This window comes from Heterocephalus glaber, unplaced genomic scaffold (assembly GCF_053883595.1).
Source record: "Heterocephalus glaber isolate CG9 unplaced genomic scaffold, H.glaber_assembly_v1.0 deba00001531, whole genome shotgun sequence".
NCBI classification, from domain to species: domain Eukaryota; kingdom Metazoa; phylum Chordata; class Mammalia; order Rodentia; family Bathyergidae; genus Heterocephalus; species Heterocephalus glaber.
Window position 1 is genome coordinate 3987946 of NW_028258329.1, and position 27617 is coordinate 4015562.

At 43.3% G+C, this 27617-nt stretch overlaps 1 protein-coding gene across 1 annotated transcript in view; it reads left to right on the plus strand.

Moving 5' to 3' along the window:
- Trpm1 (transient receptor potential cation channel subfamily M member 1) overlaps window positions 1-27617 on the plus strand; it is a 116677-nt gene that overhangs the window by 62161 nt on the left and 26899 nt on the right. Inside the window, exons 10-20 of the mRNA XM_087188191.1 lie at window positions 486-586; window positions 6335-6505; window positions 7453-7587; window positions 8723-8773; window positions 11424-11564; window positions 12353-12382; window positions 17089-17381; window positions 20194-20422; window positions 23267-23389; window positions 23589-23720; window positions 26726-26854. Coding sequence (XP_087044317.1) covers window positions 486-586; window positions 6335-6505; window positions 7453-7587; window positions 8723-8773; window positions 11424-11564; window positions 12353-12382; window positions 17089-17381; window positions 20194-20422; window positions 23267-23389; window positions 23589-23720; window positions 26726-26854 — 1535 coding nt within the window. The remainder of the gene's footprint in view (window positions 1-485; window positions 587-6334; window positions 6506-7452; window positions 7588-8722; window positions 8774-11423; window positions 11565-12352; window positions 12383-17088; window positions 17382-20193; window positions 20423-23266; window positions 23390-23588; window positions 23721-26725; window positions 26855-27617) is intronic.

Here is a 27617-nt window from a genome sequence, read left to right on the forward strand (position 1 = left end):
TCTCTGGCCTGGCCCTAAGGACAGGCTTCCACCAGGCACTTATGAGACAGGGTCTACTCTGGGATGACATTTCCTCCCTGCCTCCCTTTGAAACTGGGGCCATGTAGGGCAGGGAGGAGGGGGTCACCATGGGCTCATTGCCTGGCAGTGCACCTGGGAAGGGTGTCGCCCCTTGGCCTGCTTGGCAGATACCTGGGCAGTCCTGGGGTCCCTGCCCTTCTGCAGATAAGAGCCTTGAGTCTCATGGTTCCTCCTCTGTCACTCCCAGAGGGACATGCAGAGCTGCCAAGGAAAGAGGTCGCCTCCACCTCCCTCCCAGGTAGCTTCTAGGCCTTAGTGGTGAACTAGGAGCAAGAGAAAAGGCGGTGTTTCCAAAGGGCAGCACTGAGCCAGCCCAGGGGAAGCCTGGGCTCATTGCCTAGCACCTGTTAACCTGGTGGTCCAGGCACTGAGCTGAAAATCGCTCTCATTTCTTGCCTTTCTAGGAACCAATGCATCTGCTCCGGATCAGCTGAGCTTGGCACTGGCTTGGAACCGCGTTGACATTGCACGAAGCCAGATCTTTGTCTTTGGGCCCCACTGGCCGGTGAAACTGTTTCTCGATTCATATTGTTATTGTGACCTTGTGTAGATAGTATATTAGTACTCTCTCTTGACATGAATCTCAGGACAAAATCTGGGGTTTCTGATGTTGCAAAGGATAATCCTTTAGGGTTATTTGAAGATGTTGCTGCTTAACATTAAAGCACCAAAAATAAGGAGGAGGTGTGGGCACTAATTCCAGACTTAAAACAGTCTTGAAAAAATCATTTTGTCATTGCTGGTGAAAGTATGTCTGTATCCCTTTGGGAAAAGAAAGAAAGAGAGAGAGAGAGAGAGAGGCAGAAAGAAAGAAAGAAAGAAAGAAAGAAAGAAAGAAAGAAAGAAAGAAAGAAAGAAAGAAAGAAAGAAAGAAAGAAAGAGAAAGAGCTCATCAAAATTAAATGCAATGCCTTCCGCCCAGGGCATTGATTTTTCAAATTATGTTCCATGAAACAAACCCTACACATCTAGAAAACCCTGTGTGTGTTTGTGTGTCTATGTGTGTGTTTGTGTGTCTCTCTGTCTGTGTGTGTGATGTGTATGTGGTCTTTTCATGTAGTGGTACTTGTGGTGTGGTTTTGTGTATTGTGTTTGGTGTCTGTATGCTGCATGTATGTTTGCTACGTGGATATGTGATGCGTGTGTGTAGTTTACCATGTGGTCTCTGTCTGGGGAGATGAGGAGATAGCATGTGTGTATGTGAGTGTATAACATGTAAAGGAAAGTCTGTGAATGACATAGTTTGTGTGCATGGCACATGTGTGGGAGGTGTCTGTGTGACATGGTGACATGTGGGGAGTAATATGTGGGCATGTGCGGCACAGCGTGTGTGCATGAGGTTGGAAGGTGTACATGTGTGTGATGTGGAAAAGCAATGCGCATGTGCGGTTCAGGACTATGTGTACCGCTCATATAACGGGCATGTGTGATAAGTACCTTTAGGCCTCCTGCTCCTTCAACCAAGGCAATTTCTTTGATCCATCTTATAGATTGGGACTCAGAATTTATTTTGTTTGTACAGGAGGATTGTGCTGTTTAAACATGGGGTAGAGGTCTCAAGATTGCTCACGTCCCCTTTTAAAATGCTATTCCTCAAAGCGTGGTGCCCATTTTGCTACACAAATGCATTTTATTTTTTATAACAATTTTTTTACCAAATTAGTACGAAGATTTTTATGGAATAAGATGAATCTATTAAAGAATTAAGATATTGGAGGACCGGTGTTCACACTGGTTACTTATTGAATGACCTAAATTAAGAAAAATAATGCAGCCCGGCATGGTGGAGTAGTCTGTAATCCTGAGATTACAGAGAGCCTGAGGCAGAAAGATCACAAATTCAGGCCCAGCCCAAAGAATTTAGCAGTTTAGTAAAACCCTATCTCAAAAGAAAAAAAATTAAAAAGGCCTGGGGACATAGCTCAGTATGAAGGCCTTGGGTTGAATCTCCAGGAAACACACACACACACATAAAAAATAAAAAAAGAAGAGGAAATAGAAAATATTTTAATTTAATTTTAATCTTTTGGTTTTGGTTTTTCCACTATCGGTGAAGGAATTCAATTCGTACATTACTAAATGAACAGTGTCGAGGCAGAATGTTTTGGTAGAGAATCCAGAATCCTCCAGAATGGGTTGCAAAAAGGGCTTGCTACTCACCTCACGAAGGTCTTGAGCTTTTCTACCGCCCACCTAGGAGTGGGAGTGTCCACCGAGCAGGACTGCTTTGCAGCAGGCCTGATCGCAGCAGCCCTGAAGGCCCTTCCTGTCCCCCCGCATAACTTTTCCGATTCCCCCGGAGGTGAAGCCCAGGAACACAGCTGTTCGCTCTACTCCCGCTCACTGCCTTACAGGGTCGGAAGGGAAAGGATGGGTGGACCTGTCTTGTCACCATCCTTTCAGCTACCACCATGGCCCTGCCCAGCACCCTCGTGTTTGGGACATTTGACCCCTCCCGTAGAGCCTTCACAGAACACTCTCCTCTCCGTGGTGTCACCTGGCCCATCAGTCCTTCCAGAAACTTACAGCGTTATAACGCCAGCCTGCCTCTTCTCCCAAAATAGGTTTTTCTTTTTCAAATTCTTCTGCTATTACTTCACAATATTGGAGGAGAGAGGGAAGGTGGGAAACATGCTCAAACGACAGCCTGAAACTAAAAGTCCCTCTGTTTCCCTACAACGGAATACATGGTCTCCAAAGTCTTCCTTTAATACTTGAATTGCTCAAGAAATGTGTACTGTGAATTGATAGTCTTTCTAGAATTCGTGACACAATAGAGAATTTGTGGCAGGAGGGACTTTAGAATTCCAACACAACAAACAAGTCCTAAGTCTGATTTATTGTATTTTACTAGTTAAATTTCTTCCATCCATTCTTCCTATTTTTCAGTGCAAAAATGAAAGCTGCTTGAGAGTGTAAAGGTGGTTACCAGAAGTGAGGGTGTAGGGAGTGGGGGGATGCTGGCCAAAGGGTGCAGAGTTTCAGTTTGATGTGAGGAATCAGTTCTGATGACCTATTGTACAGCATGGTGAATATAATTAATAATGTGTACTATACTTCAAAATTGTGAAAATAGATTTTAAGAGTTTTCATCACAAAAATGGTAAGTTACACGAGGTGATGGACATGTTGATCACCTTGATTTGATCATTCTTCAGTATGTACAGACATCAAAACATCTCATATATATCATAAATATATACAATCTGCCAAGAGTCCATTAAAATTAAATGCATAAGTAATAAATAAAAATAAAACCAAAGCTTCTCCAATAAATCCATTATCAAAACATGCTTTTAAACAAAGAGAGAAAAAAGAGGCATTTGATATGTACAAGTAACAAAGTTATTGTGAATCTAAAAACTTAGATTAACAATTTTTGAAGGGGAAAAAACCTGAATTGTCTGAACCTTTAAGAGGAGGCCTAGGAACGTCACAACTATAGGTCACTTTGATACAGACAAAATCTACAAACCTTATTCACCCTCTGAGATTTTGGGAAACATGTCTGCTAACTTTTCAGAGCTAGAACTATTTATTTGACTTCCATCTGTGAAGGTAGGACCTGCTCTCAATAAAATTATGGACTAGAATCATAAAACCTAAAGTAGATATTGGCAATAATACCCAATGTTTGGATCAGATTGCTATAAAGAATCCATTTGTCAAAAAACAGGCTCTTTGTTGTGAGAAAAGGAAAAGTTTATTCCAGTTAACGGGGACTAGAAATCAGGAGATTCTAGCAGCTAGCTGGGAAAAGCTGAGTTTATCACATCCCTGTGTGGATGAGCTGACATTGGGAGAGAGATAGCAGCTAGCTGGGAGAGATTTCATCCCTAAGAGGGGATGGGCTAGCACCAGGGGAGAGATATTAGCAACTAACTGGGAAAGGAATTAGGCTTATACAGGTATGGAAAAGGCTAAGGAATCTGGGTGAAATATTTATGACTTGGATGCCCAAAGACAGTCTGCTCAGGTGTCCACACAATTACTGGACTTCTCAGTATACTATATTTGAGTCCATTTGCTCTATTTACTAGGAAGCTGCTGTTGTTTGCTGAGGGGAGCCTGTTTGCTTTTTCCTGTTTGTGAAGGACTCACTTAAGTCAGACCTGACAGATACTGAGCCTTATCCTGAATGTTCACTTACATGAGCATTATTGAATCAGCCTTCCCAGCGCTCACAAACTCTAATTGCCTTCATTTTGAGTTTGGAAAACAATTGATGCACCAAGAGGTTAAGTGATTTTTCCCAAGTTTGTTCAACGCTTTTAAATAGCACATAGGTCACACAATATACCTTAAATTTTTTCTAAAAAAATATTTTGCATTAAATGGAAATGTAAATACAACTTACCAAATTTATAAGATGCAACAAGAGCAGTGCTTAGTGGCATTGAATGCCTGTATCAGGAAAAAAGAAAGTTCTAAAGCAACCAATCTAAGCACCCACCTTAGGAAGCTGGAAGAAGAAAAATTAAATACAAAGCAGAAGACAATAAATAATAGAAACTAGAGCAGAAATCAATGACATGAAAATAAGTAATCACAAAATTAGAATCTAGTTCTTTTAAAAGACCCCCCCCCAAAAAAAAACCTCTTCCAAGGCTAAGAAACAAAAAGATACAAATTACAAATTCCAGAAATAAAAGAAGAGCCATTACTACAGATCCCATGAACATTAAAAACGTAATAAAAGAATGTTACAGACAACATCTCCAGCAAGTGATTTCTCAGCCCTATCTTAGGTTGTGAATCAGAATTTCCTCTTTTTCCATGTGGTCCATGCCACATTTTTTAAGGTATGGTGTCCACAGCAAACACCCTGTGTTAAGTGTGACCCCAAGTACACAGCCCAGAGAATGTCGCCTGCCTTGTGCCAGTTCTACCCTTCTAGCAATGCAGAAACATAATGTTTCCATTCCCAAGGGTTTTGTTGTGCACACACCTGCTCGTCTATGTGTCCCTCATCCTGCAGTTCTGGACTTTGCTGTTCTTGGGCCAGGTGGTAGGTGTCTAGGTGGAGATGTTTTTCTTTTGTTACATCTCACCCTGCTAGATTCAGTCCATCGTGTCAGCCTGTAAGGGTTTTTAAATTCCAGTTAGGTACCCATCTCATTTTCCTTAGGGCTTAAACAAATGCCACAAGCACCCTGCCCTTGCTCCATTCTACCATTTTTTTTTGTACCAGGGATCGAACTTAGGACCTTGTGCTTGCCAAGCAGGCACGGCACTGCTGAGCTACATTCCTGGCCCATTCTACCACTTTTTGCTTTTTGTTTTTTGTTTTTTGTACTGGGGATCAAACTCGGGTCCTTGCACTTGTGCAACAGGCGGCAAAACCACTGAGCTAAATCCCCGGCCCCATTCTACCACTTTTTAAAAAATATTTTTATTAGTACATGTTTCCCATATATAATGGTGGCATTCCTCATGGGGAAATTGTACCTGTACATAATACATCTTAATTCTTCCCCCCCCAATTCTCCTCCCATCCCCTGAGCCTTTCTTCCTCTTCCTACCTACAAAAGCTTTATTTCCACTTCTTCCTTCCAATTCTATCACTCGTCCTCTCAAATTCCTCCAGAACATTTGCTGTCAAGCTGTGTTAGTTGAAAAAGCCCTTTCTGCAAATGACAAGAGTCTCAATTTATAAAGCAGATGGCAGCCAACCCTACCTCCTGGAACCCCTCCTCAGACAAGGGCTTTGCTGGCCAGGCCCACAGCTGGTCCTGTGAAGCCATCAGCAGTGCTCTTGGAATCCCAGGGCATCATGACCCAGGAAGGCTGAGTGGATGAGATTATTTGCACACCCAGGAGCGCTCTCCTGATGCCTGACCATGTCTCTTCCACCTTTCCACTCACTTCAGGAGCAAAGACAGAAGCTACAGAGAGGAGGAAACAGGCTGCCTACTTCTCACTTGCTCAGCAGCTGCAAATGGCGGAATCATCTCTTCTTTCATTTTCTTGAAGCAAAGCAAACTTTAAATTAAAAAAATCACATTTTCACTCATTCACTCATTTAGCAAATTCTACTTGTCTGCTTCTTGTGTCCTAGGTCTTTTTCAGATGCTAGGGATGCAGGAATGAATAAAACAGACCTGCCAAGGTGTGCATGCCGGTGTGTGTTGGTGTATGTGTGCTGCATGTGTTGTATGTGTGTATGTAGAGGTGTGGGGCTGTCAGTGTGCTTGGTCGGGGATGAGGCATGGCCTTAATGCCTTTTCCCAACACTGCTTATTATGGACTGCAGCCTCTGGGAAGCCTGGTCCCTCCTGTGGATAACAAAGTCACAGAGAAGGGGATGAAGCCACCCACAGCCACCACCAAGGGGAGAGGAAAGGGGAAAGCCAAGAAGAAAGGGAAAGCGAAAGAGGAAGTGGAGGAAGAAACTGACCCACGGAAGCTGGAGCTGCTAAACTGGGTATGAGGAAAGCCCTTGCTCTTGTTTCCTGGAGAATACAGTTTGCATCACCCTCCTTCCTCCTCCAGAGAAGGAGCAGTTCTTACTGCCTGTGCTGCAGCCCCACCTGGGCTCCAAGTCCCAGGAGGAAGGGATAAAAAATTGACAGGTTATTCCAAATGGCCACAGCATGTTTGGTGCAGTGCAGCCATCATTTGTCAAAAACACTACATGCCTGTGCTTGTGGTGGGAAGGTGCCACTTACAGAAGTGGTCCTGGTCCTCTTGCTTAACAGTGGCTCCCTCTGCCCGGCTGACATGCAGATGCTTGATGCATGAAAGTACGTGAAACAAACCAATTATTACCACATAATTGCAAGTTGTACAACAAACCCTTTTTGAGGGTAGAGCCTGGGATTGGGTGTGGGGAAATAGCAGCTGTCTGGGCTATGAGGCTGGGGCCTCATGTGCACAGTGTCTCTCAGCCTCTCTGCTGCCAGGACACAGACAAGACAGAGCCTCCACAGTGACATATCTGGCAATGGTCACCGCCACTCACCATGTGGCACCCTGGGGGCCGATCGTGTGCCCACATGGTCCTGCCATGGCTACAGAGTAATTCTCAGTCAGAGAAACAAATGAGAGAGAAAATGCACAGGGTAACCCAGTATGGCTGATTTGTAATCCTCTGCAATTTATCTTTAAAAGGAGAAAATCCTCTGCATACTTTGACAGAACATGCAGGTGCCACAGTGGGGAGAGATGAAGCCAGTTTACCCAGGACAAAGAGCCTGGGGGGCCATGGGGTGAGCTCAGTGGTAGGGCACTTGTCCAGCTGCCATGAGGCCCTGGGTTCAAAGCAAAAACAATGAGGGGGGTGGGGGGAAAAGAACCGTGTTCAGAATACTCTGGGAGCTGAGTGTCAAAAGATCCTTTTGGTGTTTCCATCCCCTGCCTGGATTCCTACAGGTAAATGCTTTGGAGCAAGCAATGCTGGATGCTTTAGTCCTAGATCGAGTCGACTTTGTGAAGCTCCTCATTGAAAATGGAGTGAACATGCAACACTTTCTTACCATCCCAAGGCTAGAGGAGCTTTACAACACAGTGAGTGTCCAGAGGCGGGAGCATGGGGCCGGTGGCCTTCTGAATGTTTTCATCACCGAGTTATCTGATGCAGAAGTGTGCTCAGATGGGCACAAAATTGTTGGGCACGGTTTCAGCTGGGAGGTTCGTATTTAAGGATGGGCAGCTATTTCTCACTTGCTGATGTGTTCACATTCTTATCAATTACCACCACACCTAGCCATTCACTCCCTTCTGGAGTCCAACGGATGCTTTTCAACTTAAAATGGCCATGGGTCCCAATAAACACACCATAAATCAAAAATATCAGAAGTTGAAAATACATTGAACACACCTACTCTGCTGAACGTAGAACACTGCTGATGCCTCCCTTTGTGGCTGAGGAGCTGACAGGGAACTGCCACTGCCCAACGTCGAGAGACAGGGTTGAACTGTGTGTCACTAGCCCTGGGGAAAAGATCAAAATGCAAGTACAGTTTCTGTTACATACATACGTGATGCTTTCGCACCATCATAAAGTCTAAAAATCTAAAGTCGAATCATCCTAAGGCAGGGATTGTCTGTATTCATTCCCATCTACACTCAGCAAGTGAGAGAGTCAACTTCCTAAGTTATTAAAAGATGGAAAGGTTACCGGGGTGATTGATTAGTCAATTGTTCCTTGGGACCATCACATATTTAGGAGGCTTTGGTGAAAAACGTAGAACTATGTTTGCACAGCAAGGAGCTCTGCTGTATTAGAATGGAAACCTTTGGATGAATGAATGAAATCACTTTGTCTTATATTATTACAACAGAGATTTTGAGAATTGGTATTCTCTTTCCTTTTCTAAGAAATTAAGTGGTAGAAATGGTCCTCGGCAGTTCCCTGCTAAACCTTGGTGACTCTTAAACACTCTACTGTAAACTGTAAAATACTCTTTAAAGCAATTCAGTGGAAAATACATCATGTATTCTTAATGTGTCATCACTTAATACGGAGGGAACCAGCTGGGCATGGTTCTCAACTATGACCAGTGCTGTTTCATAAACTATGATCAGTGCTGTGTCACATTCCAGTTCTCACAATTCATGAATTTTATACAGTATGGTAGGATTTTGCTCCAAGAATTGGAGAGAAAAACACACTTAATACAGCTGAACACTTCTCTTCCAGAGACTCGGTCCACCAAACACGCTTCATCTGCTGGTGAGGGATGTAAAAAAGGTGAGTCCATCTACACTGTTTTATCGTCCTTACCCATGGCATCTTTCACTAAAACAGTTCTTAAAAGCAATTTTTTTGATTTTTCAAAGTGTATTATCTTCTTAGTGTTTTATGAGGCATAAGAAATAGTGAATCCCTCCCTTCACAAAAAGTTTATTTAAAATCATAGAAGAAAAAGGATAATCTTTTCTGAGTTGCACGTACATCCCCACAGGGTAGAACATGCTGGCTGGCTCCACGACAAAGCCCAGGGCAGCCGCCAGGGAGAGTCCCGCCTTGCGGACCTGCAGGCCACCGTAGCAGTGGCCAGGGCAGCCTCCCTTCCATGTTTACCTAACGCACTCTCACTCACCCACTGCGCTCTTCCAGGAAGTGCCCAGGAAGTTCCTTAATGAACCCCGAGTCCTGTGGACAACAGCACATGTTCTCAAGCCATCTCTCCCCCTGCTTTTTTGTTTGTTTGGTTTTGGTTTTTTGAGAAACAGCCTTGCTAGGTAGCCCAGGCTCGCCTTGAACTCACTGTGCAGCCCAGGCTGACCTCAACTGCCTCAGCCTCCCAAGTGCTGGGACCACAGGTGTGTGCCACCGCGCCCAGCTGGTTCCCTCATTATTAAGTGACACCTGCTTGACTCACTTTCCACTGCTACCAACTATGGCGCATTTACAGTCAGTGTCCCTATAGACCCTGCACGCTGAGTGTTCTGTCGTGGCATTTCTTGTGTCTCTATCACCACAGGTTAGGGGACTACACTGGGTTTACTGAGGGGGATTCATGCTGGGCTGCGTTCCTGACACACAGTGTGTGATAGGTACCTGTAGTCTGAGCAAGAGAAACAGCTCAAACGAAAACATAGGGTTTTGGGCAGAGTCCTGGATAGCTTGATCACATTTCATACAAATATTTAATTCTAACAATTTTCTTTTGAGGTAGGGTCTCGCCATGTAGTTCAGACCAGCCTTGAACTCACTACGTAGCCCAGGCTAGCCTTGAACTCATGGTGATCCTCCTGCCCTAGCCTCCCGAGTGGAGTGCTAGGATTACAGGCATATACCACCACACCCGGCCAGTTCTAATAATGTGAGACTGCACCTTCTACAGATATTCATAGAGCAGAACAGAGTCAGTGGGTCAGGGATTCAGGAGGGGCCTTTGTGACCCTTCACATAAGGACTCCAGTCTCCCCCTTCCATGGAACCCAGCTGGAAGGTAGATCAGGGAGCACAGCTTTCAAAAGTGATAGCTCCCCTAGCTCAGGTTCAACCATTTCTCACCTGAGTAGTTTCAGCAGACCCCTCTCTATCCTCCAGACCCATGCCTCTCACTGTTCCTTGCTTAAAATCTTCCAAAGTCTCCCCAAGGCCCACAGCATGAAGTTCAAGCTTGGTCCAAGAACTAAGTACCCCCTGGGGCTGGCCCATGTCCCCTCTCCTGTCATATGCCTGTCAGATTTGTACTGACTCCACCCGAAGGCTGGTATCCAGGGAGCCTGCATTCTGTCCTTCCTCATGTCTTCGGCCCTCCTCCTCTTCCCCACATCCCCATTCCACCCACTCTACTTTGGCTGTCACCTTCTCCTGGAAGGTTTTTGTCACCCTCCCAGTGGTCTGTCCAGGCAGGCATGGGGCCACTCCTCCTGCCCCTCACACGTGCTGCTCCATCAGGGCTGCTGACAGCTCTGCCTCTGCCCAACATCGATCTCCTTCGAGCAGGACTGCATCTCTCTGTTGCTGCTAAGAAATCCTCAGTTTGGTCAAGGATCGAAATAGGGGCTGAGTGAGTACACAGTGCATGAGTGAGGGATTTGGTCGGTGTGGCTGGCCCTGTGGTAAGGGAAGGACATTCGGGATGGGTAATCTCCATGTGATAGATCTCAAGTTAGTACCAGCATCTCAGCCGTATGAAATAAACGAAGCAATACACAGCACGTAGCAGAAAATCTTTAAAAACAGCTGATCAGCTATGCCCCCCAGGACACATGGACCTGCTGGGATGAGTCACTAAGAATGCATGGAGCACCCCTCTTATGGTTGTTCCTCCCCTCTCGCTGACTCTGTTTCAATAGACCCTTTTCCATGTTGATGCTAAACTCTGTCCTTGCCACTATTCCCAGACACACTAGGTGGTGTGTGGGGTTTAGTTCTTACTGAAGAACTAGGCAGGAGTGGGTTCTCCAGAAAGCCACTGGACACCACAGAAGCTCTCTCCAGAAAAGCTCCAGCCCCAGTGCAAGATTCTGTTCTCCCTCAGTCTCCCATGAGGTCCTTCCTCTGCATGAAATCTGGCCCCAAAGCCCTGAGGCTCGGTTCTCCCCTGCAAGCAGCTGTGAAAACACCTTCCCATCTCCTTTACATTCACAAATGCAACCCACAGCCTAATCTGTCACACCATGAACACGCCCAGTCATAGACCCTAGGGCCACATGGGTTTCTAACCCTTTCTTCTCACTGGAAAAGTTTAACCCAGTTTCCGGAACATGGCTTAAACCTCCATCGTATAGTAACAGGCTGAATACTGTATTGTTTAGTTCCCTCATTTTGTTGCGTGATCTTCCAAGCTGGGCTGGGATGATCACTGACGCCCAGGTGTGTGATGATATCTACACTGTGAGTGCATTCTTACAGGGCCTGAGACAAACTCCTTTTCTTCCAGAGCAACCTTCCACCTGATTACCACATCAGCCTCATAGACATAGGACTCGTGCTGGAATACCTCATGGGGGGAGCCTACCGCTGCAACTACACCCGGAAAAGCTTTCGGACCCTTTACAACAACTTGTTTGGACCTAAGAGGGTAGAGCTCAGTGAATATTCAGTGTTTTGTGGTTCCTGGAGTGGCCTGTGGTTCTCTGTTGTGCTTCCCGATAATTCAGCCTGCTCAAAGCCAAACTCTTTGAGCTATCCCAGCACGTACCTGCCCCACCTTCTCCTGATTTGAGGCCTCCCCAGTTCTAGAGAATCTTCATGTGCAGTTATTCCCCATTACTACCTAGCATGTCAGCACCATGTTTCATCAATTGCATCTGCCCTCCTTCTCTGCCCACAGTAGGACTCCCTGGCTACTGTCTCTTCTCCCTCCAATCCATCCTACTACCCTACTACTGTAGCTGCCTTCGTTCAAAGCAGGGGGCAATGCCTATGACTCTCACTGCTCAAACAATCACAGCCAAATTCATTAACACAACATCCAAGGCTTTCTCCTGGCTGCCCCTATCCTATCAGAGCAGACCATGTACTTCCACTAATATCAAATCATATTCCTGTGCCTTTCATAGCTCCTCCCCTAACTGCTCTTATCAAAGCCCAGCACAAATGTCACATCTGTCCTGAATCCTTCCCCTCACACCCCATTCCAGAGCTCTGTGTTGGAACTGTTGTTAGGAAATTTCTCTGGTTCTACTTGCAATGAAGTCTTTAACTGACTTCTGTTGACAGAAGCAGTTTCCATAATAAAACATTTCTTTTCCTTGGATATAATCAATTCTTATTTCTATGACTAACAAGCATACTAATGTACTACTAACATTACTACTAGTAACAGTTATTTGAGTGACTTAATTTTTTTTCTCTTTCATCTTCCAGCCCAAAGCTCTTAAACTTCTAGGAATGGAAGTAAGTAGAACTTGTTTTCAATGGTTTTATGATATCTTGGTCAAATATATACATCCTTTACTTTGCTTAACACAAAATTGAACGAGTTGTTTTCCACAAATAAATCTACTATACAACTTACTAAAATCTACTTAGATGACTTAGCCAAATTACATAAAAGGATCATAAACATTTTAAAAGAGTGAAAGGCAGCAAATTCATTTGATAGAGTTAAGCTGTAGTTACAAAAGAAAAATTAAAAAACAGCAACAATAAAAACTAGAAAATAATGCCATTTATATATTCAAAAATTATAAATAATGCCAAAAGAAATTCAATAGAATATTTTAAGATCCTAAACAAGTAATTTAAGTTTTCCAAGAATACAAATATAATTTAATATTAGTAAGTCTTTAGTATATTGGATCATACCCAAGGTCAGAGGAAAAAGATATTACATGAAAATTTGTTCATAGATATCAAAGAGAAAATTTTTAAAAAATGTAAAACATATTTCTTAGTTGTAAAGAAAATTTAGTTCACTAGAGGGAGAATGGTAAAACAAATAGTAAACTAAAATACTTTCTGGGTATGGTTATGGTATGTATATATCTTACAGCGAGAAGAAACACGATGAAGCAGTACATTCCTATTAAAATCAAGAACAAGAGAAGCATGCCTATTGTTGCTGACATAATCATTGGCTTAGTTACTTTCTCATTGCTGGGATAAAATACCTGGCACCCATGAGTTAAAGGAGGAAAGGTTTATTTTAGCTCATAGTTTGTAGAAGTTCAGTCTGTAGTTGGCTGGTTCCATGGCAACCAGAATAGCTGAGGGACATGGCAGAGGAGAAAGAGTTCATGGCATGGCATGGCAGGCAGGAAACAGCAAGAGTTTCTTCTTTCCCTTTTTATTCCACTCAGGTTACAAACCTATTGGTGGATACCACCCACACCTAGGGTGGGTCTTTCTTCTTCTTCAGTAAATCCATCACCCAAGCCCAGAACTGTGTTAAACCAATTAGCAGACAAATCCAGTATCACACATCCATGATCCAGTCCCTCCCCAAAGCCCCACTTATGAGTGCATGAGACTTTGGGAGGGGAAACATTGAGATATAAGCTGTAACAATCATTATCCTTATTAGTCCTCAAAAGGGTGCTGAAAATTCTACCATATGGAAAAAGAAATGCTAAAGACAGAACACCCAAGAAGGGGAGAAAATGATTATCAGCAAAAACTATTATTTTGTACTCAGATATAGAAAACCCAGTAATCCAACCAATGTTCCCTCACAACAGAGCAAAAGTACCAGAAATACCCTTAATGGGAAAGTTTAAGAATAAAACCATACACATAAAAATATTTAAATAATTAAAAGAAATGCCATTAATTCAGACTATAGAGATTTACTATTATAAAGATTCTCCTCAAATAAATTTATGAGCATCCCAATTCCATATGGATTCACTATACAAGGCTTTTAATTTTGTGTTCACAATTAAGACTGGCATTGTTTCATCATGATGTTGCTCTTATGAACCTATTAGCATTACATGTATTCCATAATTTCCTAGTTTCTCAAACTCTTTATGTCATGTAGGCCTTAACTGTTGTGTGAAAGTTTATTATACTTACCTCTATAATAGCCTGATCCCAGCCCTGTTTTTTAGGACTTTATCTTTCACTGCCTTTATAATAGTTATTATAAATATGAGTCTTTTTTGGCTTTCTATTTTTTTAGAGGCAATTTGGCTAATTTATATTTTCTTAAACTACGTATATTTCCTCTAGACTTGCAAGTTCATTAGTATAAACTTTTATGCAGTATTCTAGTCTTTTTTACCTTCTCTATATTTTTGTGTGCCATTTCTTGTTCTAATTTCTAAAAATTTTATTTCTCTCTTTTTCTCTTAACCATAGTTGCCTACATATTTTATTGGTGTTTTTGCTTTATCAACCAACTTTCTTTTTTTCTGTTTCTATTTTATTAATGTCTGCTTCTATTTTTATTCATTCCTTCCACATACTTTCTCTAGAGTTACTGTAGTTTTCCCTGTATTCCAATAAATACTTAAAGACATACACTTTTCCCACAGAATTGTCTTAATTGTATCCCATGGGTTTGGATAAGTAGAATCTTCATTACCTTTTGTCTCTAAAAAAGTTTATAATTTCCCCTTCAATTCAAGAATTATTTAGAAGTGCATTTTAAACTTTCCAGATTCAGGCTTTTGTTGTGATCCTACTTTTCGTAATTTCTATTTTATTCCTGGAATGTGGCCTACATGCTTTCTGGTATGTAGAAGTTGCAAGACAGAAAATTTTGTTAAGTATAATGCCTGAGTCTCTGTGTGGGTATAATTCTTATGTTTATCCATCAGATCCAACTTGGAATTCTGAGATTCAATTTGCTTCTCCACTTGATCATTTTTTAAAAGATTAATTTCCAAGTGAGGTGTGTTTAAAGACTTACTATGATTATCAATATCACAAGATTTCATCTCATACTTCCAATTCATATTCTTTGTTATTTTATTGAGTTGTTTTTCTTTTCCTTATTGACTTATGGCAGGCCTTTGCATTTTAGGGAAATCAAGTCCTTATTACATTCGCTATCTGGCCATTATTTTAAGAAAATTTGTTAACAATTAATATTTTATTAAGATTATATGGTATTGAAAGGCAGATTTATGGAACTTCTGTTTTAAAATATTTTGCTGGCCATTAGATTATCTTTACCTCATTTTAAATATTCTTGAAAATGAAGCTATGTTTATTATTAAAATTCAGTCAAGTCCACTTTTAACCTGTATAGGCTGTCTTAGTTACTTTCCTCATTGCTAGGATAAAATACCTACCATCCCCAACATAAAGGAGAGGTTTATTTTGGTTCTCAGGTTTAGAAGTTTCAGTTCATGTTTGGTGGGCTCAGACACAGCAGGTGGGCCGAAACAGCGCGGTGGAAGAGCTTCCTGGAGGGAAAGCTGATCAGTTCAGGCGGGGTGGCCAGGAGGCAGAAAGAGAAGGAGGAGCCCAGGAGGAAGACACACCCTTCTAGCGCCAGGCGCAGAGACCCGCCTCCGCCTCCTAACAGCGCAGCGAGCCCTGCGTTCAGCTGAGTAATCAATCCACTGATGCATCCTCACGAGCCACCACCTTCCACGCACAGGAGGCTCTTGGGAGACACCACAGATCTAACGCAGAACATAGACCAGCCCCCCCCCTAACTTACTGTGATTGTAGTTTCACTGTGACACAATTAGAAAATTAGGCTAGAAACATTTAAACCAAAATGCAGTCATTTCCGCCAGAATGTTAACACAACTCCGCCTGACATGAGAACAACTGGTCATCTGTGAACAACTTGTGATGGGAATCGAGGAGCCAGGTTCTGCCCAGGGTCTCCAGCCTGTCCGAGCTGTGCAGCTGTAGAACAGTTGTTCAGACTTTGAACCACAGCTTTTTGATCTGAGGAAATGGGAGGAGATAGATAATAGGGCCGAGGGTACAGCTTGGCGACAGAGCGCTTGCTTACCACGCGCCAGGCCCTGCTTTTGGTCCCCAAGATGACAAAATCAAAAAAATTAAAGTACACAATTGATGAGAAAGCTGTTTGCAAAATCACAAGTACAATCACCTCTCAGTTTCCGCAGGGGATTTGTTCCGGGATCTCTCAAGTATAGCAAACCTGCATACTCAAGCCCCTGATTTAAATAGTGTCATATTTGCATCAAACCTGTGCACGTCTCTCTGTACACTTTGAATCATCTGGTTGACTTGCAACACCTAATACAATGTAAACACTATGTAAACAGTTATTATACTATATTGTTGGGAATAATGGCAAGAAAAAATGTCCAATTAGATGTAATTTTCTTCTTCATATTTTCAGTCCGAGGTTGGCTGAATCTGAAAAAGCAGAGACCGAAGACACAAAGGGCTGACTGTATCTGTTTCTGTCATTGACTGAGTATAAGTCTTAGCCTGAAAGGGGCCAGGGATTTAGCTCAGTGGTTCCGCCGCCTGCCTCGCAAGCGGAAGGACCCGAGTTCTATCCCCGGTACCAAAAAAAAAAAAAAAGTCTTAGCCTGAAATAGGCTAAGCCTCACAGATTTCCCTGCCAACTCTCCCAATCCTGACTCCCTCTCTTACAGATCCTGTTCCATTTGCAACACGTGGGGAAAGGACAGTGCTTGTCCAAAGAGGAATGTTTGCTTTCTTAGAACATTAGAGGGAAACCTGAAACATTTTCCTCTGTCCTCTTTATGTTTTTCCTGTTAACTTCTGGCTCAGCTACGTCTGTCGAACAAGTGTTGATGTTTTGCAGCACTGGAAGGCTCCCTGAGGAATCAGACTGTGGACTTTACCTCTCCCCATAGTGTTATTTACCTTTAGCTTTGGGGAGGTCTTTTGTTTTTTGTTGTAGTTTTGCTGCATGAGTTAAAGGCTCCTAACAAAAAAACTCTGCTAACCCAAGATTATAGGTTCCTCAAACTGTACCGTGCTTTTCAGTTCGTTTGGTTGTAGGTGGCTTACTTATCATAATAAGCATGTACATCATTTCAGAAGGATTAATACACTGAGTGGAAGCTTAAAAATGTCCCTATGAAGTTTCTTCATTACCCCTAAGTGAAAGTTTTCCTCTCTCCAGTGGTGCCAGAGCCCTTTATTGCACATTTAGGAAGATCTGTGGGGAAAAAAAACCCGTGTTCTCCCCTCAGGATGATGAGCCTCCAGCCAAAGGGAAGAAAAAGAAAAAGAAGAAAAAGGAGGAAGAGACTGACATTGATGTGGATGACCCCGCCGTGAGCCGATTCCAGTATCCCTTTCATGAGCTGATGGTATGGGCCGTGCTGATGAAACGCCAGAAAATGGCCATCTTCCTGTGGCAGCGTGGGGAGGAGCGCTTGGCCAAGGCCTTGGTGGCCTGCAAGCTCTATAAGGCCATGGCCCACGAGTCCTCCGAGAGCGAGCTGGTGGATGACATCTCCCAGGATCTGGACAACAATTCCAAGTTAGTGTCTATGTGGAATCTCAGGGCCAGGGTCGCCATTGCTCAGGTCCATACACTTGCTGCTCCCCCAGACCAGGTAGGCCACTTATTTTGGCAAAAGGAACACAGCACTTTATTCAAAGCTAGCTCCAAGGAGATGGAGAGGCCTCTTCTGCTTCAGACCTCCATTTCCCTGAGATCAGGTGTGCAAGGGCCTTTTATAGTAAGGAAGAGAGGGGAGAGGGAATACAATGAGGCATAGACGACTTTCTTGTTTCATCCCTGCTTCTTCCTTCTCTGTGGAAATGAAGCCAGACTCCAACCTCCTAGTCTGCATATTCTGCCCATTCATCTGAGTGGAAGAGAGGAGGAGGTGCTGGCTTATGCCCTGGGTATGAGGAAGCTTGGAGAAGAAAACTGACTCTAATAGAAAAAAATGTTTTCTTTTTTTGTACCGGGGATCAAACTCAGGACCTTGCGCTTGCAAGGCAGATGCGGTGCCACTGAGCTAAATCCCCAGACACCCAAAATTCTAACTTTCAAAAAAGATCCATTTTGCCTTCCTGGTTACACAAGGAGAGACTACTGTCCTGAGAACTTGTCCCTTTGCAGGAAGGGGTGGCTGTAGTACTTCTTGCTTAAGGATCATTGTGGTTAAAGCCATTCAGTATTTTTTCTACTGTACCTCTGGGACATTTCTGGTTGTCACTGTTTTGGTGTGCTGCCTTTTCAGGCCACAGTTCCTATGCAAAGACAAATTTCCATAAAGAAACATCCTAAGGAGTAATGCAACTTCAGTGCACCTGTGCCCTGGACTTCACATGTCATAAGGGATTCTCGGGGGATTTTCCCCCCTGGGGCAGGATGGCTAAAGGGGTGGGTATTTCTCTTCCCTTGTTATAGTTTAGGCTTAATAAAAGCCTAGCAGATTAGGCTCTGTTTAACCAGTTTCTCAAGAGGGCAGGCCTGGTTAAGAAGAGCTGAGTGCTAGGACATATTTTACAATAATTTCCTTTCCCCTCCAACTGCCGGAAGGACCAGGGGCTTTTTCTCCTTTATTCACTGCGAGAGCCCAAACAGGGTCCTGGACATAAAACTCACCAGATCCCCTGTGGCCTCGGAATTTTTACCTTGCAGACCTGTCCACATTGAGCTTCCAGAAATTCATCACCAAAGCTCATGTTTCCTATTCCAGCCCTGGACTCAGATGTTTCTGCTCCAGTAAGTGGTGATTCTCTGTATCCTCCTGTCTGTCCCTCCATGTCTGGGGACAGCAGTTTTCCCTGTGACCTCACTTCTCTGATGGAGCTAAGAAGAGATGCTGTTTTTTCCTCTTGTTTGGATTTTGCTTGTTGTTAGAATGGACCAGCAGCTGCCAAGTTCCTTACATGCCAAAGTGGAAATCTGAAGCCCCAGAACAACTAAATGCACATAAATGAGCAAATACAGATAACTTTGCCAACATCTAACATCTCTGTCTGCTGAAACCCGCTCCTTTTACTTTGGACTCAGTCCATTCTAAAATCACTAGCCAATTTCTAAATGTTGGGAATTTGAGGCTGTTTAGAAATGGGGACATGTTCTCCTACGTCATGGGTTCCAGATGCCATCATAACGTGTCAGCTGCACCCCAGGACATGGGACAGGAGCTACTGCAGACAGCATGTCTCATCAGAGGGCAGGGAAAGGCATAATTCCGCCTTCAGCTCACAATAGTGACAAAATCTATAAAATAAAGAAACAAAAACAGAGGAGAGCAATCGCTACATGGCCATATTTTAATCACATTCCATGACAAAAAGTTAAAGGAATGGGAAATAATTATGGCAATCACCAAATATTTGAGTCAGGATCAGGGAAAAAGGAATAAATTTGATGTTCAAAACCCAGCTGTGTCACATTCCCCATGTCCTCCTCCAACTCCTACCACTCCTGCTAATGTCCCTCCATGAGCAGTTAGATGCTGCTGCTCTGGGCCTTACGACACCTACATTCTATCTCTATTAGCACGGAGAAGGTTGAGTGTTCTGGTGATTGGTGCATTATGGAAGTGCTGCACACATACAGAGAAGGCACATATCCAATGTATGGCTTGGTACCTGTTCACAAATGCAATACACTGACACAGTCAGGACCCAGGTTAAGGAACTGAGCCCAACCAGCACCCACAAGTCCTCCTGGTGTCCCTTCTCAATGTCCTCTTTCTCCCCCCCCCAAGGACAGCCCCTACTCTGACTTCCAACGCCTCAGGTGCTGTTTTTGAGCTTATCTTGGCTGTCTTTTCTCTTTGACCCCCTGATCTGTGCTCCAGGAGAGTGAATGTGCTCCTTCCTCTGGTCTCTGTGTCCCTAAGGCCTGAAGGGCAGATGCAGGATCAACCTGTAGCTCTATGTGTAGCAAAAGCAGTTAGTCCTCACCCTCCTGAGCACAGCCCTTGCCCCTCCTGGTCCCCTCTGTTTGCTTTTGTGGTTTTTTTTGGTACTGGGGTTCGAACTTGGGACCTTGCACTTGCAAGGCAGGTGCCAGAACCACTGAGCTAAATCCCCAGCCCAGCATTTGTAGGAATCTTTTTTTTTTTTTTTTTGATACTGGGGATCGAACTCAGGTCCTTGTGCTTGCAAAGCAGACAGCAGAACAACTGAGCTAGATCCCAGGCCTCCCTGTCCCCTCTGGAGACAAAACTCAAGAGCTTCCTGCTTGCAGAGGACATCCATGGCCATTCCAATCATGGATTCTTTGTCCTACGGCTCCCCGTGTCTCTGCAGAAACATCTGTCTTAAAAAGAGCTTGTGGCCACTGTGGCTTCGCCCTGATTCCATCTCTTTCCCTCCAGAGACTTTGGCCAGCTTGCTGTGGAGCTGCTAGACCAGTCCTATAAGCACGATGAGCAGATAGCCATGAAACTGCTGACCTATGAGCTAAAAAATTGGAGTAACTCCACTTGCCTCAAACTGGCCGTGGCAGCCAAACATCGGGACTTCATCGCTCACACATGCAGCCAGATGCTACTGACAGACATGTGGATGGGAAGGCTTCGAATGAGGAAAAACCCCGGCCTGAAGGTACATGTGACAATGCTATTAGGGGTAAGAAAAACACTGACAAGTGACATCGAGTGCACTCTTCCTCCTTGCTAAGCTGAGCTAAGCACTTCCTGCAGGTCATTTTATTTACAGTAGTCACACCTTGTCCAAATTTCACTTTCCTTGGTTGCAGTTACCCAAAGTCAACACAGTCCAAGAATAATGAATGGAAAATTCTAGAAATAAACAATTCATAAGTTGATTTTGTTTGTTTGTTTGGTTTGTTTGCAGTGCTGGGGATGGAACCCAAGACTTGGTCCATGCTAGGCAGGCATGCTACCACCGAGCTACACTCCCAGGTCCCCTTCATAAGTTTTAAAGTGGGAACTATTCTGAGTAGCATGATGAAATCTCACATAATTTCACTCCATCGCACCCAGGATGTGAATCATCCCTTTGTTCAGTATCTCCACACCGTATACACTACCCATCCATTGGTCACTTAGCAGCTACCTTGGTTATTGAAACAACTGCCATAGTAACACAGCATTCATGTGCAAGTAACCTTTATTCTACTTAATAATGGCCTCAAAAAACAAGAATAGTGATGCAAAAGGGCACCAGGGCATAAAACTTAACAAATTAGCTCAGGTACTATGTGTCAATGCTTCATGGCATATAAGAAAAAACATAGAATATATAGGATCCAGGACTGTCTGTGGTTTCAGAAATCCACTAGGGCTCTTGGAACATGTCCCTCAAAGAAGGAGGACCGGTGTATTCCTGTGAGCAACCCCATGAGGGAGATACTATGACAATCCTTGTCTTATAGACGAGGAACTTGAAGCTTTGAGATTAAGTAACTTGCCTAGGTGCTTAGCTGGTCTGCATGAGGCCATGACCTGAACCAAGGTGTTCAGTAATGCCAAAGGCCCTGTAACCAGCATCCTTGCTTAAGCTGCTCCTTGTCCTAGTCCATGACTCCAGCTGGAGCCTACTAATCTTGCACCCTGGACAGGTCACCTACCCGCCATTAAAGCAGAGACCTCCCCATTTGACCCAGCTATTCCCCTGCTGGGTATCTTCCCAAAAGAACTAAAAGAATCATACCACAGTGATATATGTACACCCATATTTATAGCGGCACAGTTTGTAATAGCTAAAGCTTGGAAGCAGCCCAAGTGCCCATCAACTGGAAACTGGATAAAGAAGACATTTTTTTTTATAAAATGGAGTACTACTCAGCCATAAAGAATGAAAAACTTTAGAGTCATTTATAGCTAAATGGATGCATATCGAGGCCATACTCTTAAGTGAAATAAATAGGACACACATGTGTAAATACCGAATAGTTTCTCTAGTGTGAGAAACTGATAGTGTAAACAAGGGTTAAAATGATTAAAATGAATAATTGATAATTTGAAATAGGAAAAAAGGTCCAAAGACAAAGGGGTGAAGGGAGGGGAAGGGGAAAGGAAAAGAGGAAAAGGAAAAACTCCGAGAAAAGAAAAAAAATGGAAATGAAATCTATGTAAATAGGGAAGGGCGGAGGGGGTGAAGGGTGCACAGGTAATGGGGAAAAAATAAGAACCAAGATACATCATGTACAGGTACAAACACCCAATGATAAATGTAAACGAATTGCATACCTAAAATGTAACAATAAAAGAACTTAAGAAAAAAAAAGCAGGGACCTCAATTCTATTTCAGTAGATCCCCTTATATGCTGAAATTGTGTGATATTATTTTAAAATGTGTTGCATTCATTACATGGGGGTTATGAGAGAATACAGAGCTATGAAAAGGTGTGAAAAAGATGTAGTAGGAAGAAAATTGTATTTCGATCAACCCCTATCCCTGCTGTTTACTACTGTTAACTACTAGGGTATCTTAAGAAAATATTCTATTCTATAGGTAAACAGCTATCTAATGGTAATTTTATGAGATTGGTACGAGAATGAAGAAAAACCAGTACAGGCTGAGTCTCCATTATCTGAAATGCTTCAAGTATTTCAGATATTTTTTTATTTTGGAACATTTGCATAGATATAATAAGATATGTTGTAGATGAAATCCAAGTCTAAATATAAAATTTGCTTATGTTTCATATATACCTTGTACATATAGGCTGAAATAACTGTATATAATATTTTTAGTCCACCTGCATTTTGACTATGACAAGTCACATGAAGTTAAGTGTGGATTATTTTACCTATGGCATCATGTCAGCACAAAAAGTTTCAGACTTTAGAGCATTTCAGACTTCAGATTTTTGAGTTAGAGATGCTCAATCTGTATAATGTTACATTGTGTAGAATGGTCTGCCAAGTAGAATGCACTCTGATTCTTAAAAATATGACTGTTATGTCTAACTGCCTAATTCTGTATCATACACTAAACTGATATGATACAAGACCTTGGATGATAATAAACAAGTAATTTTCAGAATACCAAGAATAAAGAGATCCTAAAAGTTTTCAAAGAAAATGGTCACCTTCGAAGTGCAGAATATAGGATTGACATCACACTTTTTAGTAGAAACCGAAAAGGCGGCAATGGAACAAGGCCTTCCCGATTCTGGTGGGAAACATTTGGAACCTGACTTAAGGTACACCGGAGGATATGCATAGAATATATGCAAATACTAAGCTACTTAAGGGTCGAGAGCAGTGGTGGAAAACCTTCCGCACACCTGCTGCAGCAGCTGTTCGTACCATTGAAAGCGCTAAAAGGCTCGCCATCACTGGTCTATAGCATCTGGAGTTTGGTATCCACAGGAGATCTTGGAACCAAGCTCCTATGATTACTAAGGGACCACTGGACAGGGACATCTTTCTGGAATCACCACAGCTTAAATATTGATGTATCTCTCCTCATTCGTAGGTTATCATGGGGATTCTTCTTCCTCCCACCATCTTGTTTTTGGAATTTCGCACATATGATGATTTCTCATACCAAACATCAAAGGAAAATGAAGATGGCAAAGACAAAGAAGATGAAAATATGGTCAGTGCTATCCTTGATCCTAAGAGTATCACTGTTCTCATTTTCAATGTTGTTGGTATTTCTCATAGTGTGGATTTAGGCACCTTATTAATTGGGGAGTAACAAGGCTAAATATCTCTCTTTTTAAGGTGCCTGTGTGCTGGGTGCTCCATTTCCCACTCAGCAACCTGCCTGCCATATGCTGTTCTCTGTTTTCCAGGATGCAAATGCAGATGCCAGCTCAAGAAAGGGGGATGAGGAGAATGAGCACAAAAAGCAAAAAAGTATTCCCATTGGAACAAAGATCTGTGAATTCTATAATGCGCCCATTGTCAAGTTCTGGTTTTACACAGTAAGGCTTCCTCCTCAGCATTTGCCATTCAGTATGTTTTAAACACCGAGAAATGTCAGAACCAAAAAAATTTCAAGGCCTTAAAAAGGTGCCTAAAATTCACTGTATTAAAATGAAGTATGAAAACAAAACTGGGACTACTTGAGATTTTTAACTAGAATTGGATTGAAATATCTTGTCATATACTTATATGTATACAGGAATATGGCCATGCTGGTTCCAAATACATCATTTCATAAAGCAAACTAGTCACATTCTGTTTGCCTATGAAGAAAGATTCTTAAATCCCTTGAGTAATACAAACTTAGGGAAATACCATTTGATTTTAAAATTAACAAAGATAAACAGTGAATTAAAGAGTGAACTCATAGGCGGTACTTTACATTAAATGCAGGGTAAAAGGATATGGCTTATGTCAGTCAGCTTCCTTCACTATAACAAATACCTGAGGTAATCAACTAATAAGAGAAAAGATTTATTCAGGTGCTCAGTTCAGGAGGGGCCAGTCCATAATCAATTGACCCTGTTGCTTTTGGGCCTGAAGCAAAGCAAAAGCTCATGGCAAGGTGTCACATGTCTGAGCAAAACCACTTACCTCATGGCCAGGGAGTGAAAGAGAACACGAAAGGCCTGAGGTCCACAAACCCCTTCAAGGGCACAGCATCAGTGACCTCACTTCCTCCCACTAGGCCCCACCTCTTAAAGGTCCCACCACCTCCCAGTAACACCATGGACTGAGGAACAGGCCTGTAACACATGGCTCTTTGGGCTATATCAAAACTATAGCATGGCTGAACCCAGATCATGAACTCCTACAATAGGGAAGCAAATCAAAATCTCTGTGCTCTGCAGTGCTCACCAAACTGAGCTGCGCAGCCCCTCTCCAGCCTCCTCTGGTATCCAGGGCTCCACCAGTTGAGAGCGTGATTCACTGGTGATAAGAGCAGAAGAAGCAGGAGCAGGTGGAGTGTTTTTGTGGGAAACTAGTCCAGCTACAGGCAATCCCAGCAGGGCTAGCTAGACACACGCCACCTTGGCGCCCATGTCAGTACAGAGAAGGGACGGTATTTCTCCTGAAGTCCGAGCCATAGCCCACGAGAAGAAGGTTCCGCCAGTGATTGGGGAGGAGCAGGTGGTGGGATATGGGGTGCTGGGTACAGGTGATGAATGGGCAATGAATGAGGGTGGGCAGGGGGCAGAGTGTGTTCAAGGTCAGCTATGGCCCTGAACACCTAACCTCTTGGAAGTCACATCTGATAATGCAGTTGAAGCCACTGCCGCCCATCTCTTCTTGGTCAGCACCAGGTGAGGGCCTGGAGTATGTGCTCAAGCCCAGATGCTTCCAACAGGGCAGAGTCAAGGAGCTGACAGCCCAGTGCAGTCTCCTCAATCTTCAGCCCCACCAGACCTCTGGACGCACTCTGTGGATGTGGTAGAAGGCACCACACACTTACAGCTTGCTGGGGAGTCTAAGACAGCCCAAAGTTTGAGAACTCTGGCACTAGCCCTCCTGTAAGGGACAGATGGTTGTGCTGGGCTGCTTTCTGTTTCTGTAACAGAATACTTGTCACTGGTCATTTATATAAGAAAAAGGGTTATTTGGCTCACAGTTCTAGAGGTCCAAGACCCTGTCACTGGCACAGTGTTTTTCCAGAGAGGCTCTCATGGCAGTTCAACTCATAATGCTAAACTGAAGGGACAGCAAGCATGTGTGGCAGAGGAAGAGAGGACAAAGGAGCTGACCTGCTTTATAACTACTCACCAATGACAGAAGAAGTGCTTTCCCAAAATAATCGATCCAGTCCTGCCAGAGCAAGAACTCACTCTCTCTGAGAGATGGCACTAATCTGCTCACAAAGGCTCCTCGTCCAGGATCTAAATACCTCCTGTTAGGCCTTACCACTTCTCAACACCTTCACCTTGGAAATCAAATTCCAATTTTAGCAGGGAAAACCACATCCTGTCTTACCAATAGTGGATACAAGGGATTTTCCCTGTAACCTAGCAAAATTTAGGCAACTGGAAGGGGGATCTTTAAAAAAAAAACAAAAAACAGCCAAATCACAAATACATGATTGCTAGCACCTCTCTTCCAAATCTTCAGAAAGGGCCTGGACCAGTGAAGGACCCCAGAGCTGATGTTTCCACAGCTGCATGGACAATCAGCCAGGGGCAGGCACCTTCAGATAACCTCCCCACGCCCCACTTCTCAGTTCCATGTGCCCTGCCTCACCCTCACTCAACCAGCTCTTTCCTTTCCTGCCAAAAAGTGAGGGAACTTCTCATGCCTACCGAGTATCAGGCTTGTCACTGGAACTGAGAGGACGGTTAGGTCAGCGTAGATGATTTATCCACATGTTCTCTTCTCTTCCAACTTCTCCTACCATCCATTAGTAGCAGAGAGAGTCAAGAGAGGAATTTGTGAAGTGGGGAGGAATAAGTGACATTTTCCAGTTTCCAAGAATGTAGAAGACACACCAGCAAACTATTAAAAGTTTTTCCCAAAGTATAAGTGATTTTTATAAAACAAAATAAATGCAACAAGGAAACAAGGAAGAGCTAGATCTTTTGCAAATAGGAAGGGGACCCAGAGACAGAGGGAGGGAGTAAGGAGAGGAAGGGAAGGGGAACAAAAAAGGTAAGATACGTTAAGCACATAGACCTAATCCTCAAGATAAATGCAAACATTATGTACTGCAATGTCTACCAATACATTTTTTTAAGTTTCCCTATGTAGTAATCACTATGAATCATAAACATTGTTTTAAATAAATAGAAATTTCCCTGTTTCATAATTTTTGCAACTTCATAAGTCCCCCCATGAGGATGACAGCACCAGGAAATATATTTGCACCTAGAAAATGGAATGTCAGGTCCTGTATCCTGCCAATAAGTCAGTCCAGTTGGGAACAAAAATTCGTCTTGAATACATCAACCCCAAAAATAGTTTCAAACACCTGAGGCTGTTCCCCCAGGACACAGCTCACAGCTCATCTTTCTTCCAGATATCATACCTGGGCTACCTCCTGCTATTTAACTATGTCATCCTGGTGCAGATGGATGGCTGGCCCTCTCCCCAGGAGTGGATTGTCATCTCCTACATTGTGAGCCTGGCGCTAGAGAAAATACGTGAGGTGATTATTCCTTTTCCAGATTTTATTGCAGAAGCATTTCATGCAAATGATAGTGCCATGGTATTTGTCATTTGAAGTGTCTTCATCCCGTTTATTCTGGTCTCTTGTCTCAGATGTACATGCCTTCTCCTTCCAACTAAATCTGAATTTCAAAATCAAAGCAAAATAAATGACATTTACTAATAAAACAGGTCAACTAAAAGTGTCTGTACATGCCACCAGCTACTTGAAATAAGCTAGTTACTACAAGTGGGTACAATTTTAGCTCAGTTTTCTGGGACCTGAAACTAAAAACAGAGGGTCACGGGATTGCATTTTTTGCTGGAACTTGGAACTTTGGCTCACACTGTGCACTTGTATGCTGCACACTTGGCCTCTTGTGCATGAGCTTTATGGGAAGAGGGTTCTTGGTGAGAGAAAACAAAGGACACAGGCCAGGAGAGGGGAAGGAGCTGAATGCAGTGTGGTTTCAGTTAGAATCTGTCTGCAACATAACGCTACAGGGTTAAGTAGATTAGGCACTCAGAAACTGCCCCACGTTGACAGAAAGGAGTGGCGTTTTGGACTCATATCAGTTGTTTGGCACCCACAGGAGAGCTAGATCCAAATGGTGAAGGGCAAACTTCTCAGAGGGGCAGACGTGGGTCTAACGGCAGCACCCAAAGGAACTGAGATGGGCATGCGTCCCTGCTGAACGGCTTCAGAGGACCCAGTCGTGACCCGGAGCATCTACTACAAATGAGCATTTCCACTAAGTGTTGAA